This window comes from Diceros bicornis, chromosome 39 (genome assembly GCF_020826845.1).
Source record: "Diceros bicornis minor isolate mBicDic1 chromosome 39, mDicBic1.mat.cur, whole genome shotgun sequence".
NCBI lineage: Eukaryota > Metazoa > Chordata > Mammalia > Perissodactyla > Rhinocerotidae > Diceros > Diceros bicornis.
The window spans coordinates 11,477,309-11,494,204 of NC_080778.1; the positions used below are offsets into that span (position 1 = coordinate 11,477,309).

A 16,896-nucleotide genomic window follows, 5' to 3' on the forward strand; every position below is an offset into this window, starting at 1 on the left:
ACACAGATTTATTTAGGTATTTCCACTACTCATTACTTCTATTATCTACAGAATAAAATCCTAAACTTTCATTTAGGGTCCTCTGAAATTCTTTCCCATCAGCCAACATGCTTTCCGTGTACATAAATCCATTTTGCTACTTGTCAATTTCTTAATCCTCTTCTCTCAAATCTGCCATGACCTCTCTGTTCACAAATTAATCAATCCCACACTTGGTCTCCTCATGGAGATAGAGGCACAAACAGTTTGCCTTGCATGAGAGTGAGTTTCAAATCTCTCTCCCACTACGTTGGAAAAGGCAGGTACTGTACTTGGCTGTTTCCTTCCTCCCCATCCATTTCCCAGGGCTGTGCACTCAGATTGAATAAATTCAGTACAGTACTTACTGTTCAAGAAGGGCTAGCCATCTTTATTGAGATTGTCAGTATATTCTTATTCCTGAAAGTCACCAGAGAACATTTATGACTTTATTTTGAGTGTTAATTAGCTAAGAACAAACCTAGACAGAACTTGAAGATTGTTTACTCTCTTCTCTCTACACAGCGATGTACTCAAACCACTCTAGCAGTCTAAGATTTTATAAGTTTGCTATAAGAGTCTATGGAAAATGAATTCCAGCATCTCTCACTATTGTAGGTATTGTAGCATCAAGTTATCACACTGTTATGGCAGTGGTCCCAGCTAGGAGCATTCAAGTCATAAATTCTTAACCAAATTTTTACTTTTCTGCTTTTCTTCTGGTTGGAAAAATCCCCTCCCCCAAAAAAACTCAAACAGAGGAATAACTAGTAATCACATTTCATCTAGAATAGAAGGCTAGCCAAAGAAGATACCCCAAGATTCTCCTCACATCTGAAAAGAAAGAAGCCAAATTAAAAAAAAGACAAAACATTTAATAGGTATTTTTTACAATTTCAGTACAAATTACCACTTCAAATAAACATTACAGGGTTTTATTAATTGCTAGTCACCCAATAAATAATTTTTGCAGCTTTTCTTTCTGATGAAATTACTTCATTATAGAGTAAATGTGCTTACATTTATATGCATGTCAGCAGAATTTTATTCAGTGTCCTGAACTTCAACAACTTTAAACGTTTACAGGAATTGCTTGGGCAGATGTCCTAATTTCAATCATTTACTGGATCCAATTTAAAAAATAGGCAAGAAGTCTGAGAAGATTATGTTGTAAAAGGGAATATAATCAGGGTCAGAGAGACAACGTTGAATTGTGAAGTACCGTGCCCCAAACGGTCTGCAGCGAAGTGTAACATCTTACAGAACAGTCATGAAATAAACTGCAAGGTCACACAAAAAAAGGCCTGTGTGGGAACATCAAAGGCAGACTAAAAATAAAAAAACCACAGAAAGAAATCCCCAGGATGGCAGCTGCTCATTATCAAGATTATTCAACCGACTCTGCTGTTAACCTAGGAAACCTACCAATGATTAAGCACTTAAAAAATAAATAAGGCAATTCCAATTGTCCCTTTTTTGTTGTTAAAGAGAACCTTGGTGTGAGAACCTCACATATCAACTCAAAATCCAGTCTATGTTGTTCACTAAATTTGAACACCCATGATCAAATAATATTTGTTCGATTCTTGTTAAACTACTTGTAATTTTTCTTGTGACCTGCCTCCCCAATTTTGTGTATTAATACTGTTGGATTCTTAAAAGCTACTTGAGTGATGAGCACTTATCTTAATTGAAATTCTGTTCTCCGTACCATTTATTTGCTGTCTAGAACAAAGAAGAAACCTGAAAATTAGGCCTAGTCCCAGCATTGCAAGCAACTCTTATGGTACTTATGTTTCTTCTGCTTTTCTGACTGGTTGTTACCTGTATCTGCTTTCAAATTCACCTCCTCTTTGGTGGGAAAAGAGGTTATAGAGAAAAGAGCATTTGAATTCAGAAATCTTTGCTTCCCTTCCCAATCGCACCCTTGGTAGCAATGCAAATCCTGGCAAATCATTTAACTTCTCTGAGCGTATTGCCCACCTTGCTATCTTTCTCCCCCTAACTCTTTCAAGGATCACGTTGTTGACTTCTTGCATTTATTAAACAGGTAAAAATGATATAAAGTACGTAAGTGCTACAGAAGGGGCCTTAATCAGCCAAGGCCAGAAACATCATCTTTTATGACTGGTCAACTACATGTATTATCTGTTTATCTCTCTGGGTCACTAATACCTTTTTCTTTTATCAGTTTTCAGATGAAATGAGATAAACGTTGTAGTTTTGTCTTTGTTTTGAGTGCCAGATTGAAATCATCTGCAGTATATCTTGACAGTGGCAATGACAAATAATTCTGAAATCCCAGAGGTCTGATCAGTAAAAAGAAAGTGGTAATCCCCAGGCAAGACAACTATTGCCATCCTAACCATTAGCATTTAGCACAGGAATTCCCCAGTCACATTAGGGACGACACAGAATCATTGCTGTACGATTCTGACAGGAAAGACTCCTAAATATGGTACGTGGCACACAAGACTTTGCCAGTGAATTTCTTATTCACAAAAATATGATATCTGCTCCAAATGGATTCTAGGCCTTATAACATTATTTTAAAAATGTAAAACAGTATGGTGATGAAATGATTGAATAGGCAAGAGGTACTGTTGGAAATGTATAGGAACAATGCATATGCAAAAAATAAACCTAATAAACATATAGTTAAGCAAACCCCAGCAATGCTGCCCCGGGGTTTCTTATATATAGGGACACGTGGTACCTTCCTTCCTGTAGCTATAGCCAGGCGGACCAGGCTAAACCAAATATTCTTCATACCATAACAACGAGGATCAATATTATGTGCCAGTACGAGTTTTCACATTTTGTGCTTTTACCAGGTATGGAATACAAGGGGAATAAAGAATCCACAAGGTTTCATTTAATAGGGAACAGACAGTGTGTAAAAATTGGTTCAAGTAGCACACCAGGGCTCAGGACTACAGCAATGTATGGGGCATGCCATGTCTAAGTCATGGAACAGGAATCTGTAGCCAGTTTAAGCTCAGGTTAAGCTAATGGGGTATGTGTTTCAGACCCAGAACAGTGTAAGACACCACCTCCCACAGGGCTCACACACAACCAAGGTTAATATACATGTGCGTAAATAAACGAGGGCCCACAGGAATGTACAGTCTAGTCATTTGCTTGATCTGTCCGCTGCTTCCAATTCTGACTTTTTTTTTTTTTTTTTTTGTGAGGACTAGCCCTGAGCTAACATCCAATGCCAATCCTCCCCTTTTTTCTTGAGGAAGGCTGGCCCTGAGCTAACATCCGTGCCCATCTTCCTCCACTTTATATGGGACGCCGCCACAGCATGGCTTACCAAGCGGTGCGTCGGTGTGCGCCCGGGTTCCGAACCTGCAAACCCCGGGCCACCGAAGCGGAGCGCGTGCACTTAACCGCTTGCACCACTGGGCCGGCCCCTAACTCTGACATTTTGTAACCCAGTGTCAGCGGGCCAGGTACAGATCTTAATGGTCCCAACCACCTTCTAGGCTAATCCTTACTTTATGCATCAACCTTCAGGTGATTCACCAAAAAGTTATTCCAACTCTGTAAAATACAAACAAAATTTTAAAAACACCAGATACACACATAAATTGCACAACCATCTACAATTCAATGGGAGAAAACTTCTTGGGTATTACCAGCCAGATTCCCTCTCCTAAAATTCATACACTGAACCTAACCAGAGGTTTCCCATACCCCTGAGAGGAAACTTGAAATGCACAAGTCTGGAATAAAGCATAGCTTGGTGGCTGAATAATAATCTTATTGAATAAGAGACACAATTTTTTGTAAACCACACAAGAGTTACAGAAGTACAAATGTTTTTTCAGTGTGCCTTTAAATAGATGTCTCTTTTGACTGGGGGACTGAGGCCAAGGCTCTGGGCTTTTCCCTGTAAGTGATGTCTAAGGAAAGAAGGCACACGTTCTGCAAGAAAGCGGCTGTCAAGGTTTCCCACTCATGTTTTCGCCAGTGGGTCAAACACTTGCAGCACCGTCCTCTTGTCCTTGTCACTGACTGTCACCCAGTGACTGAAGTCTTTTTGCCTGTGCTCCGGTGGCGGCTCCTCGGCAGCTGAGGTGCGGACTTGCGGTGGGGCTGTGTGTGCCCTTCCAAGGTTCCTGGTCCCCGCGTCCAGGGGGTCAGAGGTCTTGGGAAGCCAGGCATTATTCAGCAGGTTAGGGTGCTGGAGAAGGCTCCAGAAGGGATCCTGAGAATCACCCAGAAGGGAGGCCGCCTCTGACTTCAGCTCCTTGGGGCCATCAGTCTCGGGGCTTGCAGCAGATGAAGTGCCAAGAAAAGCCGGTTGTGGAAGGAGAGCACCCCCATCAGGCTGGGGTGCAGGGGGACAGTCACGGCTGGGGCTGCTGCTGCTGCAGCTGAGGCCCTGGAGAAGCTGGCTGTTGCTCTGCAGAACCTGCAGGTGGAAGGAGGCGGGGGCTGACTTCTTCCTCCTCGGGGGGACCTGGGGCACAAGAGGTGGGACCTCCGGAGGGGGTGGCATGGTGGCTCCAGCCACTGGAGGGGCATCGTCTGGCGCTGGCCTTCCACCACTTGGCTTCCTCTCGGCACCTTTCCCGGGCTGAAGTGTTCTTGGTTTGGGAACAGGCGGGACTGTCGCTAGAGAAGGGGTTTCAAGGCTTGTTTCCGGGGGCCCGATTGTAAAATGGGCAGTCTGTTGCCCAAAGTGCTCTTCCGGTGAAGTGGGCTGAGAAAAAGCACAACCAAGAGCGTAAATAAGAACCCAGCCCGGGGTGGAGGGGGGGTGGTTGGGAATCAGAGAGCACTCAGTGTCAGGAAGGGAGCAGAGATGGCACTAAGCTGACATTCTAGCAAATTCAAGATTTGAGAATGTCTGGGATATGGAAATAAGACCAGGTACGAAAGAGCACAGGACAAACACACACTTTTAGCAGGTCCAACGAAATATGAGTGACAATTTTAAAACCAGGGCCACAGCGAATAATTTGAGACAAGTTTTTCTTTGTTACCTTAGGAAATGGGTTCTGCTCCTCCTTTATTAAAAGTGAACCTCTTTGAAGACTTTGAGGCCACAGCTTTGATAACTCAGTCTGCACTGTGCTAGGCTGAAGTGACTAAGGTCACGGCATTAAGCTAACGGAAGGACTACTGGATATATGTGTTCCTTGAATCTTTGATATTTAAATACAGCCGAAAGGAAAATTTCACACAGGAACTTCCTTAGTTCTGATTCAAAACTATCACAAAGAAAACAACTGCAGAGCACAAGAGGGCGCTCTGTACAGAAATGGCTCTCCGTAGTTCCAGCATCCGCATTTCAGGATTTCCTTTGGTTCTTTAGGAAACAAACTGAAAACAATCCCTTCCCCAACAGCCTTCGACTGTAACTCCTGTGCAGCCAGTCGGGTAAATGAATCCATTTCTGCCCCTGGGTTTTAAAAGAAAAGAGCAAGTAGGCACAGGGAAAGGAGGAGGAAGGCGGCTGTACTTGTAAGGAGCATGGAAAATGGACAGATGCAACGAGCAGAAGTGGCATGAGCAACCCAGAAAACACAAAGCAAGCTCTGGAAGGACAAAGTACCAAAGGCATGGCTCATACACTCTACAGGTGGAAAAACAGCAGGCATTCTGCAATGACCAGCCAGGGATTACCGAGAGTCCCATTACGAGAACACTGAGATCAAACGGAAGATCCAGATGTCTCTATAGGCGCCAGTCTTTGGGCTGCTACTGTCCTGACAAACTCATGTCTTTGAAGCAGCAAGCAAGGCTGAGAAGCTTGAGAGCGAGAGCAGAATACAATCTGCAAGAAAAGTGGCACGAGATGCTGTGGACCCTCCAGAATCCCAGCCACACAAGGGCTTGTCAACATGGCTAATGTTGAAATCTGTTGCTTTTCTAATGCGAACAAAATCTGTACACGTGAAACCATGTGCACATAACATAGACCACACATAAATGGGAAATGGTGGAACATTTGGAATAAAGCATCCCACAGTGGTTCTATTTGGGGACTCCAATAGAACATTCCGGAAGCATGATACCTCTAAGCTGTTACCATCATGGTGAGAAACTCCTGGTTTTTCTGCTCAGCTAGAGCCGAAATGCGGCAGGGATATGAAGGAGAAAGCGATTGCCAAGCATTTTCCTCAACGATGGGGCTGTGTCAGGAACTTAGGAATGTGTATGGAGAGACCAGACTTAACGGAGACGTAATTCTTATCTAACAAGACATTCGAGCAACTTGGGAGTAAGAGATTTATGCTACCAGATTCTTACCTTTCCTGTCCTTCTCAAGGCTGGCTTCTTGATGGCAGGAACTCTGGGTGCCGGCCGACGGGGCAGGAGCGGGGCCACCCCTGCTGTGGGCTCTGGTTTGGAAGACCCTTGGTCCCTCGGGGCTGTGGCATTTTGGGCTTCTCCTGGGGCACCTGAAACATACAATTGCACGGCTGAAGTGTACAGATCAAGGCAATTTGCTGCATGAATTAATCTTCGGGCAGTCTACATTCTAAGGATATTTTATTAACACAGTGTATTTCCTTTCTTCTAAAAAAAAAAAAAATTTTTGAAGGTTGTCAAGACCAACCAGCTAGGTTCGGCCCCCAGCTTCTCATGCTCACCTTCTCACCAGGGATGGTGATCTGGGTCCGTGGATGGTCTTGATGGGGCATCAGTGAGGCCCTGACGTCACATGCAAAGTTTTATGCGCATTTCTCAGGGGAGATGACCCAAAACTCCTCAAAATCTCAGCAGGGCCCACGACCAAGAAAATATTAAGTTGAGACCCTGGGTAGATTTCAAACCTCAAACCTCTCCTAACCTCGACATCTACAGAATTTTTTTAAAAAAATCGCTTTATTGCAATATAATCCACATAGCATCAAATTCACTCTTTTTTAGGATACAATTTGGTGGTTTTTAGTATATTCATAAAGTTGTGTGACCATCACCACTATCTAATTCCAGAACAACTTCATCGCCCCAAAAAGAAACCCCATACATACCCATAGCCATCATTCCCCATTTCCTCCTCTCTCCAGCCCATGGAAACCACTAATAACTGTCTATCTGTATGGATTTGCCAATTCTGGACACTTTGTAAAATGGAATCATACAATGCACGGCCTTTTGTGTTTAGCTTCTTTCACTTAACATACTATTTTTGAGATTCACCCATGATACAGCATGTATTAGTACTCCATTCTTTTTTATGGTTGAATAATATTCCATTGTATGGATACACCACATTTTATCCATTCATCAGTTGATGGACACTTGGGTTGTTACATCCACATAATTTTAGTTATTTTTTTTAAATAAAAAAACACTTGTGATGGTCTTATTCTACAACAGTGTTTCACAACCTCATAATTTATGCCCTCCTTAAATGTTATTCAGGAATTCCAAATAAATTAAATATCCGGAATAAAAGCAAATCAGGCAATCGTAATTACATATGGCTTTTCAGAGGTGTAATCTCCCCTCTCCAAAATCAAAACAAAAAATGTTAGTGACCAGTGATTTTGAAATGCATGGCAGACATTCCAAGTTACAATATGATTAACATGGGTTAGAGTAACAGCAACAAAAATGAACAGGCAGTGCGGGAGAGAAGAGGTCCCCGCCTGGCAGTAAAGAATCTACAGTTGTTGCTGGATTTAAAAAATAGATTTTGTGCTTGAAATAGGATGCATACCTAACTATCTCTTTTTACAGAGCCAGCAGAATGAGTCAGTGCCTGCAGCATCATTCTTTTCTTTTTTTTTTTTTTTGTGAGGAAGATCAGCCCTGAGCTAACATCCATGCTAATCCTCCTCTTTTTGCTGATGAAGACCTGCTCTGCGCTAACATCTATTGCCAATCCTCCTCCTTTTGTTTCCCCAAAGCCCCAGTAGATAGTTGTATGTCATAGTTGCACATCCTTCTAGCTGCTGTATGTGGGACGTGGCCTCAGCATGGCTGGAGAAGCGGTGAGTCGGTGTGCGCCCGGGATCCAAACCCGGGCCACCAGTAGCGGAGCGCGTGCACTTAACCGCTGAGCCACAAGGCTGGCCCAACATCACTCTTTTCTAATATTCATTTTCATTTATTTCAATCTCTCCCTTAAGTGCTTAATAATCCTGGGATTATTTTTATATACTTACTGCATTTTAAATATATAATTTTAAATGGACTTAAATCTTAGCAGTGGAATTTTATAAAATGTTGCTAAAGGGTACTTTCATTTAATACTGGCTCCAGAAAAAAAATGTTATTTTCTCTTCTAGGCGCCTTTCAGTAGGAAGATGAAATGAAAAGAAGAGTGGGTTTTTCTCCTGGCCGGGGAGGAGAGCCCTAGGGGAGCACCTACCTGCTCTCGCCTCCAGGAGACATCGGATTGCTGCTTCTGCCTCCTGAGCATTGGTGGTTTTGATCTGCTTGACGTTGTAAGGTTTACTTATCCCAGTCCTAGCTTTGGGCTTGAGGACAGAATCAGGGAGGAAAGTGTATTAACATGGGCAGGAAGACAGCCTCACCTGGCGCGTTCACTGCCTACTGACCTGTACGCGAGTGTGAGACTTACAAGCTCCATGAGACAGCGATTAATACACAAACTCCAACCTAAACTCCATCCCTCAAGCCTCTTTTTCCCCCAGGGCACTCTCATACCAAGAAGAGGAATGCAATAATATCTAGAGCCGATGACCCTCGTTTCCCAAACTGGGTGGTTATAGGTTTTTGCAATGTGGATAAACCATCCTCTGTCTTTATTTCAATACCCAGGAAAAGCCAGAAATCATAAGCAGAGACCACTCCTTCCACAGCCCAGCTGAGGCATTAAAACACCTTATAGACACACGTTTTCTCAAAGTGCTTTTTCTACCTCTTAACCCAAACCTCTGGACTGCCTTTGATGATCAGCCTTCATTACTAGGAACCACTGACACCCAGTTAACGCCCTACGCCTGCTGTGAACGCGTGAGCATCTGGCCTGGCCCAGCTCTCCGCACCCTCGCGGGACAAGTTAGCTTCCACCCAGCACCCGGGCTTCACCTCCCTCCTCCTCGCCTCTACTCCATTGACCTTCACCTGCAGTCTTCTTCAGCAGCTCGCTGCCATTCTCTGGAACTCTCCATCTCCAAAATCCTACAGGACTGTTGTCACTAGCGTTCCCCTACTACGTTTTTTAGGCCCATTAGATCTCTTTTTAGCCTCTTTGCTTAACTAACTTCATGCCAGAACGATCAGCATTTTGTCAAGACAACTGGTCTGAATGTCTCCTGTACTCCCTCCTACTAACCAGCAATCGTCCACCAAGGCCAAAGCTAAGCATCAGGCGAGCAAGCAGCTGAGCCTGGAAACCAGCAGTCCCGCCACACAGGACACCTGGGATTTCCCATCAAATGTGATTCTCCCTCTAACGCCCTGTACGGCCATTCAAAAGCCCTATAAAGGACCTGCTACTAAGTGATGGGGTTTGGGGACGAGCTGGTGGACAGGCAGAGGGTTAAAGAGATGCAAATCTACATATTCACTGAAAGGAGGTAATCCCGCATGATTGCAGGGGCTGAGGAGGAACCACGGGGCAAACCCCTCGGGTCTGAGATGCTGGCCGGTTTCGCTTTGAGCTGAATACAGAGGAACTCACTGCTTGCTGGGGTGCTCCTGGCAGAAGTTTTGCTGTCTGCAAAATCGAATACTGCCCGTGGGTGCCGGAGGAGATGGACACATCCGAAGCCGACTTTTTCACCATTAAACCAGCTGTGAAAACCAAGGAGGACAGAGTGTCAGTCTCAGTGAAGCCACCGGCTGCTTCAAGGCAGCTGAGAGCAAGGCTGACCACAGAGGCAGTGAGGGTCAGAGTGTGCACACGGCCCTTGGGTATTTACAGAGTTGATGTTAAGTCTCTCTTGATTGTCCATCAGCTTGTGCCTATGAATGTAGGTTTTCTGGAGAAGCATTATTTGAACGCACATTTTAATCTAACATCCTGGGGCGTTCAAATCTGATATAAAAGTCAACTCATTTTTAAGTGGCTTAAAACACACTACTGTTATTAGGACCAAATTTTAAAAAATGGTTAATGGGAAAAATCTAAAAACTCCCACAGCAGGGGAATAAACTATATTAAATTACACTTGCAGCCATTAACAGATCATGTTTTAGAACAACATTTAATGACACATTAAATGACAGACAAATGACCAAACAAAATGGATATCAATTTTGTAAAAAAAAAAAAAAAGAAAAGAAAAAAATTCTTTGTAGATATAGATATATATAATTGGAAAAGGCTGGAAGTCTTTTGGTTAACAATTATTATCTCTAGGTAGTCAAGTGAATTTAAAAATTTTATTCTTCTTTATATTTATCTATTTTTGTAGATTTTCTGCAATAACATACACTTTGGTTTTTATTTAATTTTTATTTTATATTTTATTTTTCAGAGTGTCAACTCAGAAAAGTGAAAAATACACTTAAAAAGTCACGTGCTTCTGGCTTGCCAGAGATGACTATTGTGATGCAAGCCAAGGTGAACCCAATTGTGAAAGTAAAGCATTAGAAAAATCTATATATCTGATTGCCACAATTTTTGGGCGGTGGGGGATGGGAGAAGTCAACAGTAGAGGTAAAATAGAAATTGATCAAAAGTATGTCACAGCTTTATGGGGCCATGGCCTAGTGGTTAAGTCCAGCATGCTCCGCTTTGGTGGCTCTGGTTCAGTTCCCAGGCATGGACCTACACACCACTCATCAAGCCATGCGGGGGCGGTGACCCACGTACAAAATAGAGGAAGATTGGCTCAGATGTTAGCTCAGGGCCAATCTTCCTCAGCAAAAAAAAAAAAAAAAAAAAAGCATGTCACAACCTTATTTGCAAGTAATTAAGGAAAGTTTGATGGGCAAAGCATTGTTTTTTGAGGAGCCAGGAAGAAAAGCACCATCCTATGAGACCCAGGCCAGGACGAGCTGGTCCTCAGGTGGAGGAATGCCAGGGGCCCGCAGGCATGGGCTCACAGCCGGGATGGCGCCTCGTTAGAGGCGGGCATGCAATCACTTGTGTGTTAGGGCTCCCGGGCTTACTGGAGTTCTAATAAGTAGGGAGAGGGCGGTTAGCAGTCAAGGAGAGAAGATTCTGAAAGATGCTGCAGAGGGTCGAGAGGAAGGAGCTAAAAAAGTTGCTGGTTCGGCTGCGGCCCCAATTTTCCATCCTATAAGGTTTCAAAGTGAAAGCATCTTAAAGCCAAAACACAGCTACGGGAGGACGAAGAACAGCTTTACAGAGGACTCGTTTAATCTGCCACGAGATACACAGTTATCTCTGATATCAAACGTGTCACGGATCTAAGACAGAAAGGAGCCCAGGGAGGGAAAAAAGCATTGTGGGGACTCAATGCCTAGAAAGAAGTCGATTGAGAGCCATGTGTCCAGTAGCAGGAGAGACACAATGATTCCCAGCAGGCATTGGGGTAAGCCGAAAGCAAGCAAAGTCTTACTTGGAGGGGGGGGTCTCTGCGGCGGGTGAGGTGGCCGAGGCCTACTGGGAACCGACAGAGACCTACTCGGAGAGCGGTGGCGGAAATCTCCGACTGCTTCCAGCTCCTGCTTTAACTCCACCAGGTCAGCATCATCTGGAGGACACGGCGGAACGTGAGTGAGGCGAGTCGGGGGTCAGACTCGGGTCTGCACAGAGGCAGGACAGTGGAGGTGCATCCCTTTCTGCTGGCATGGGAGGGACGGCGGGGGCACCCAATGCCTGCTTGGAATATTCAATCAACCGTGGACAAGGTTTGCTGTCCAGACACGAGAGACACTGAAATCATATTTTGAAGTGTAGGTGTGTTTCCTGCTGAAATAAGCCACAGATTTCTACACAGAGGAGAGGAGACAGTTGAAAACCAGAGTTCCTCATTTTTAATTCCTCCCTCTAAGACATGACAACTGTTTTGGAAGCTAGACTGTTCTCGCTTCTCTGCCAGCAGGGCAGCCTGTGGTCCAGCGCCAAGCTGCTAGTATGGGGTATCCCTGCTCCCTCATCAAGTCCCAATGCCAGCTACTTCACAAGTGTTCGCCTTCCTGATTTGTCCCATGAAAACCTTCTAAGGCTAAGAGCGGCATGAGGAGGCGACTGTTTCTGTTTTATTACGGAAACATTTATTACATTTAAATTCAGGACAATTTTAGGTCTCCTCTCCCACACTGCAACACAGTCTGATTCATTTCCTTTTGGCTTAGATACTCCAATCCTCAAATCCAAGAGCTCCTTGCCACGTATCTTTGAGGTTGAGCTGGGGAGAAGCAAAATTTCTGCTAATGGGAATGCCTGAACACCCCATAGGGTGTTTTCATCTCCTCGATGCCCACCACGCAGCCAGGCTGCCCACATAGCCCCATGTGGCTCTATTCTTCACTCAAAGAGGCATTTGCTCTCACATCTGCCCTCCCCTTGAGAGGCTGCCTGAATGACAGCCACCCCTGGAGAAGAGGGCTGCCTCTTGTCTCAAGAACACATCCCTTTAGCTGCTTCTACTTCAGGGCAGGAGCCCTCTGGGCAAGCAGCATGCAGAACCACCTTGACATGCTGATGAAGGCTGCCGGTCCTGTATCGGGCAGCAGTCCCCAAACCTGGCTGTGCTCCCAATCGGCTGGGGAGATGCATGAGATGCCAGATTTCCAGGATCCCCTGCCCAATCCACACCTCTATGATGGGGCTCACCAACCTGTAAGTGTAACAGCTCCTGATGGTTCAAGGTAGCTAGGCTATGGACCAGCTCTGGGACAGTATACAGTCAAAGGGGCGTGAGGGTCTCTGACCTCTCCCAGCAAAGAGCCTTCCCTGGGAAGCATCTTACTTCACTTTCACTCCTGTTCTCTGTTTTCAGCCCCAGCTCAAAGGGTCCTGACACATGGCTAAGCTCCTGCACCAGCTGTTTACAGCTTTCCTCCAGCGGGGGAGACACAATGACCAACAGCTGGAAGGCATTCGTGGCTGTGGACGGAACTGTGCCAAAGGAGTCTGATGCTGAAATATGAACTATCCTACGTTCCAGCCCATATAACGCTTCTGGGTTTTAAAACTTATTCAAAAGAGTTACTATACTATTTAACCTAGGGACTTGCAGTTCAATCCACATGACTTTCAGTCCTGCTTTACTTAAGTCTAAAATGATACAATGATGCTAACGTATAATATTATTGTATAATAATATAATGTTATAAGAATGTAAAAATATGCCAACGCAGGCCATAGGTATTGAATATGTCTCTTATGAGATTGAATCAGAAAAGGTTTGGACAGGAAAAAAAAATCACAATTGTAAAACCAGTTCAGAGCTGCGGTTATTTGAATTACAGAGGAAACAGGAATTATCATGAACCTGGTGTGTTACAGGGGTACCAGTTGTTGTAGAAAAATAAACATCACTAGAGAAGATCAGTGTGGTGGTAGCTGGATCCATAGCAGACTTGCTTTAGCTTTTCATGGGATGTGCACACTTGATTGGCAGCACGGACGCAGCCACCACTGAGAGAAAGAGGGAATTCAATCCCAAGTCCATTTAGAAGAGGAAGGTCTAAGCTACCTTTGTAGGTCGGATGCTGCTTCTTTTTGGTGAGTGCAGGTGACTTGCTGGGAGGTGCTGCTGCTGTGGAGCTGGGGGCATCAGAAAGGTCGTCTCCCCCCAGTTCACTGTCTGAGACCACAGGCTGACCCAGCTCCTCCACCAAATAGTCTTCGTCATCTTCGAGAATATCGCCTAGAGAAGGAAATGAGTCACAGCAAACAATCAGGGTGAAACGGCATAGCCTGTCATGGGTGGGTCTGTTCAACATCAAGGCCTGTGGCTCAGGACACCTGTGACACAGCTGCCAGCAGCCCACGGGCACCCACATGTCAGCAGGGACAGGACCCCAATTCCATTCATGCCTGAGACAGGAGACCAAGCCCGCAGCCCTGACATCCTCAAAACCACTTTTCCAATGTAATTTTAGATGTCTCCAGGTCCCATTTACCATTTCATTCCTGCACATGGACAATGCTCAACTTATCGCATGGAATGTAATGCTTGCACTGCAAGTACCCTCTCTAACCTTTACGAGGCAAGGTTCTAGAAGGGATCTTAAAAATCTCATGCCTGCTGTGGGGAGAACTTCTTGCCCACCTGCCCGCCTCACCACACCGACTGAGAAGTCCTCGCAGGGTTACCTACCTTCCGACTCATAGTCCAAACTTGTGAAGTCAAAGTTCTCCTCCAGCAAGCAGGAGTTGGCGGTGGGAGACAGGGAGACCATGCTGTCCCGCTTTCGGGCGATCTCCTCTTGCAAACCTTTCAGCCAGTCCTTGGTCTTCGGTCTGATCTGCACTGCTCTGCCTTTCACCTGTGAGGGCAGAGGGGCCATCCAAGAATGAACGCAGATGTCAGAACAATTCCCTGTGATCCCAAAGTGCATCTCGCTCAAGCTTATGCATTGGGAGTCAGGCCAATCTTTGTGTTTTGCCAAGAAAAATTGAGAGTCTAGACCTCAGGGCAGGCTCAGCACAGCTCACATTTGGTCTAAATAAAGTTGAATTATCATCTCCAGCTTTTCATTCCATGTGAATTTAAAACCAGGATATTATCAACATGGAAACTACCTGTAAACTGCATATTCCAAATTATGTACTCTAAAGAGAATGATGGCAACACTCCCACGTGGATGTGGGAGCAAAGACAGACCCAGTAACTCAGTGGGAACTAAGTTTTAACTTGCCCTTTCTCCCAAATTCTGCAAGTAGCCAGTGCTGGACATTAGATTCCTCATTGAAGATACCAGAATTAGATAGCAGAATGAAGAGTCCTAGCTCCTGCCCTCATGTGGTGCCTACACCTAAAGACATAGGTAAGGAGAGCGGACAACATGACCACGTGAAAAAACCATAGGGATTAAGCAGCGCCCGCTCCACGAGCAACCAAGCATGACTCACCTTCATACCATCTACATCCAGGACACTGAGAGCCGAGTGACTGTCTGCAAAAGTCACCAGCATCTGCCCTTGGTTGATCCTGGAATAGATGAGACACACCCAGTCAACCCCCAGAGTGACTTGGCAGCTCTTACGGATTCCCACTGACGTGCACACCAGAGCCCATGCCAGCCAGGCCAGTAGTTACCTGACAAGAACAATTGTCCCGTAGTTCCCCAAGGTCTCCATGAGTTCCACGCGCACATCCTCAGGAAACTCGTTTTTCTCTTCTAAGGTTGGCGACTGAAGGTTGACCACGACGGTGGCATCCAGGGGCCCCTGGAAAGAGGACACTTCCTGGAACACCCTCTCCCGAGCACCCACGTCAACCTCCTGTACTTCCACCTCCACGATCGCCAGCACGGGTCTGCGTTAGACACGAAGGGAAGATGGGAAACGGTTAACCCAGGACAAGAGCTACCCAGCCCCCAACCCCAGCCCTCAGAGCTCTGCTAAACAGTCCCCATCAACCGCCTACGAGTGTGGCCCCAGCAGGGCCCCTGCAGCCTGGCTGCCCTGTTCTAGGGTTTCAGTCTTTATAGTTCCCCAATCTTAGCGTTATCTTGGCATTTTTATCTAAAGATGATTCGAGAGAAAACAATACCAGCTATCAGCAAAGATTTTTTACATAGTAATCGCCAGTACTGCCAAGGATGTAGAGAAGTGGGAAATCTCCTTTTGTGAGGGGGTCAAGCTTTTCAGAGGGCTATTTGGCAATTTGAGTTAAGAATCTCAAAAACGTTCATCTCTTTTGATCTACTAATCTCAATTCTAGGGCTCTGTTCTAAGAAAATGACCAGAGATTCAGACAAAGATTTACAGACAAGGTTGATCACTACAGCACTGTTGATGGGAGGGAAAAAAGGAGAAACAATCTAACTGTTCCATAATAGGGAGCGAGTTAGGTTAGGGTGCAGTCATATGATAATGCGCTATGCAATCACTGAGAAGAACACTGCAGAAATCTACTTGACATACACAGGAAAACAGATCAGCAGGAAATAATGCAATCATTACTGTAATTTTGATATAGGGATGGGTTTACTCAACAAAAATTTAGAAAATCCTTTATTATGAAGCTTATGTAACCTTATTAAAGACATTTATAATACAATATTAATTGGAAACAAACATAAGACAAAATAGTACATAATATGGTGGCAACCTTTAAAACTAAGGAATGCTACAGAAATTAAGACGTGTGGGCGATAACATCAGTATTATTCCTCCAACAAATTTATATGACTATTTTTTTTGCATCTAAAAGCAAGAACAAAGAAGACTGAGAAAAATCTGACACAGGGATACGCACTAAGCAAGTGTTCTTAAAAACTTGTGGCAGAAAAAGTTTTCAGACAAGCCCCATGTGTTGGAGAGAATTGAAGCATCTCTGATGAAAACAGGAGGAGGCAGCTTTATCCACTCAGCAATAAAAAGGAATGAACTATATAGGGGCTGGCCTAGTGGCGTATTGGTTAAGTTCGTATGCTCCGCTTAGGCGGCCCAGGGTTTGCGGGTTCAGATCCCGGGCATGGACCTACACATCGCTCATCAAGCCATGCTATCATGGTGTCCCACATACAAAAAATAGAGGAAGACTGGCACAGATGTTAGTTCAGGGACAATCTTCCACGTCAAAAAAAAAAAAAGGGAACGAACTATTCATACATGTAACAACTGGATGAATCTCCAGAGAATTATGCTGGCTGAAAAAAGCCAATCCCCCAATTCCGATTCTATTTATGTAACATTCTAAGGAAAGGGAGAAAAGATCAGTGGTTGATAGGAGTTAGGGAGTAAGGGAAATGAGCATGGCTAGAAAAAGGAAACATGAGGCATCCTTGTGATGGAAATGTTCTATATCTTGACCATAACAACATCAATATGCTAATATCTATATCACG

General features: G+C 44.7%; 1 protein-coding gene across 3 annotated transcripts in view; it reads right to left on the reverse strand.

Annotated features, from left to right (window-relative positions):
• Positions 1–872: 872 nt before the first annotated feature.
• Positions 873–16,896, reverse strand: part of SYNJ2 (synaptojanin 2) — a 97,109-nt gene continuing 81,085 nt past the window's right edge. Inside the window, exons 19-27 of one of the 3 annotated variants that reach the window (XM_058534078.1) lie at positions 15,141–15,359; positions 14,954–15,032; positions 14,199–14,367; positions 13,572–13,745; positions 11,487–11,621; positions 9,638–9,750; positions 8,360–8,468; positions 6,286–6,437; positions 873–4,732 (exon numbers count right to left, since the gene is read on the reverse strand). In XM_058534078.1, coding sequence (XP_058390061.1) covers positions 3,983–4,732; positions 6,286–6,437; positions 8,360–8,468; positions 9,638–9,750; positions 11,487–11,621; positions 13,572–13,745; positions 14,199–14,367; positions 14,954–15,032; positions 15,141–15,359 — 1,900 coding nt within the window. In that variant the 3' untranslated portion in view covers positions 873–3,982. Of the gene's footprint in view, positions 4,733–4,764; positions 5,810–6,285; positions 6,438–8,359; positions 8,469–9,637; positions 9,751–11,486; positions 11,622–13,571; positions 13,746–14,198; positions 14,368–14,953; positions 15,033–15,140; positions 15,360–16,896 lie in introns of those variants that run through there. The other 2 variants (XM_058534081.1, XM_058534080.1) reach the window with 2 other exon arrangements.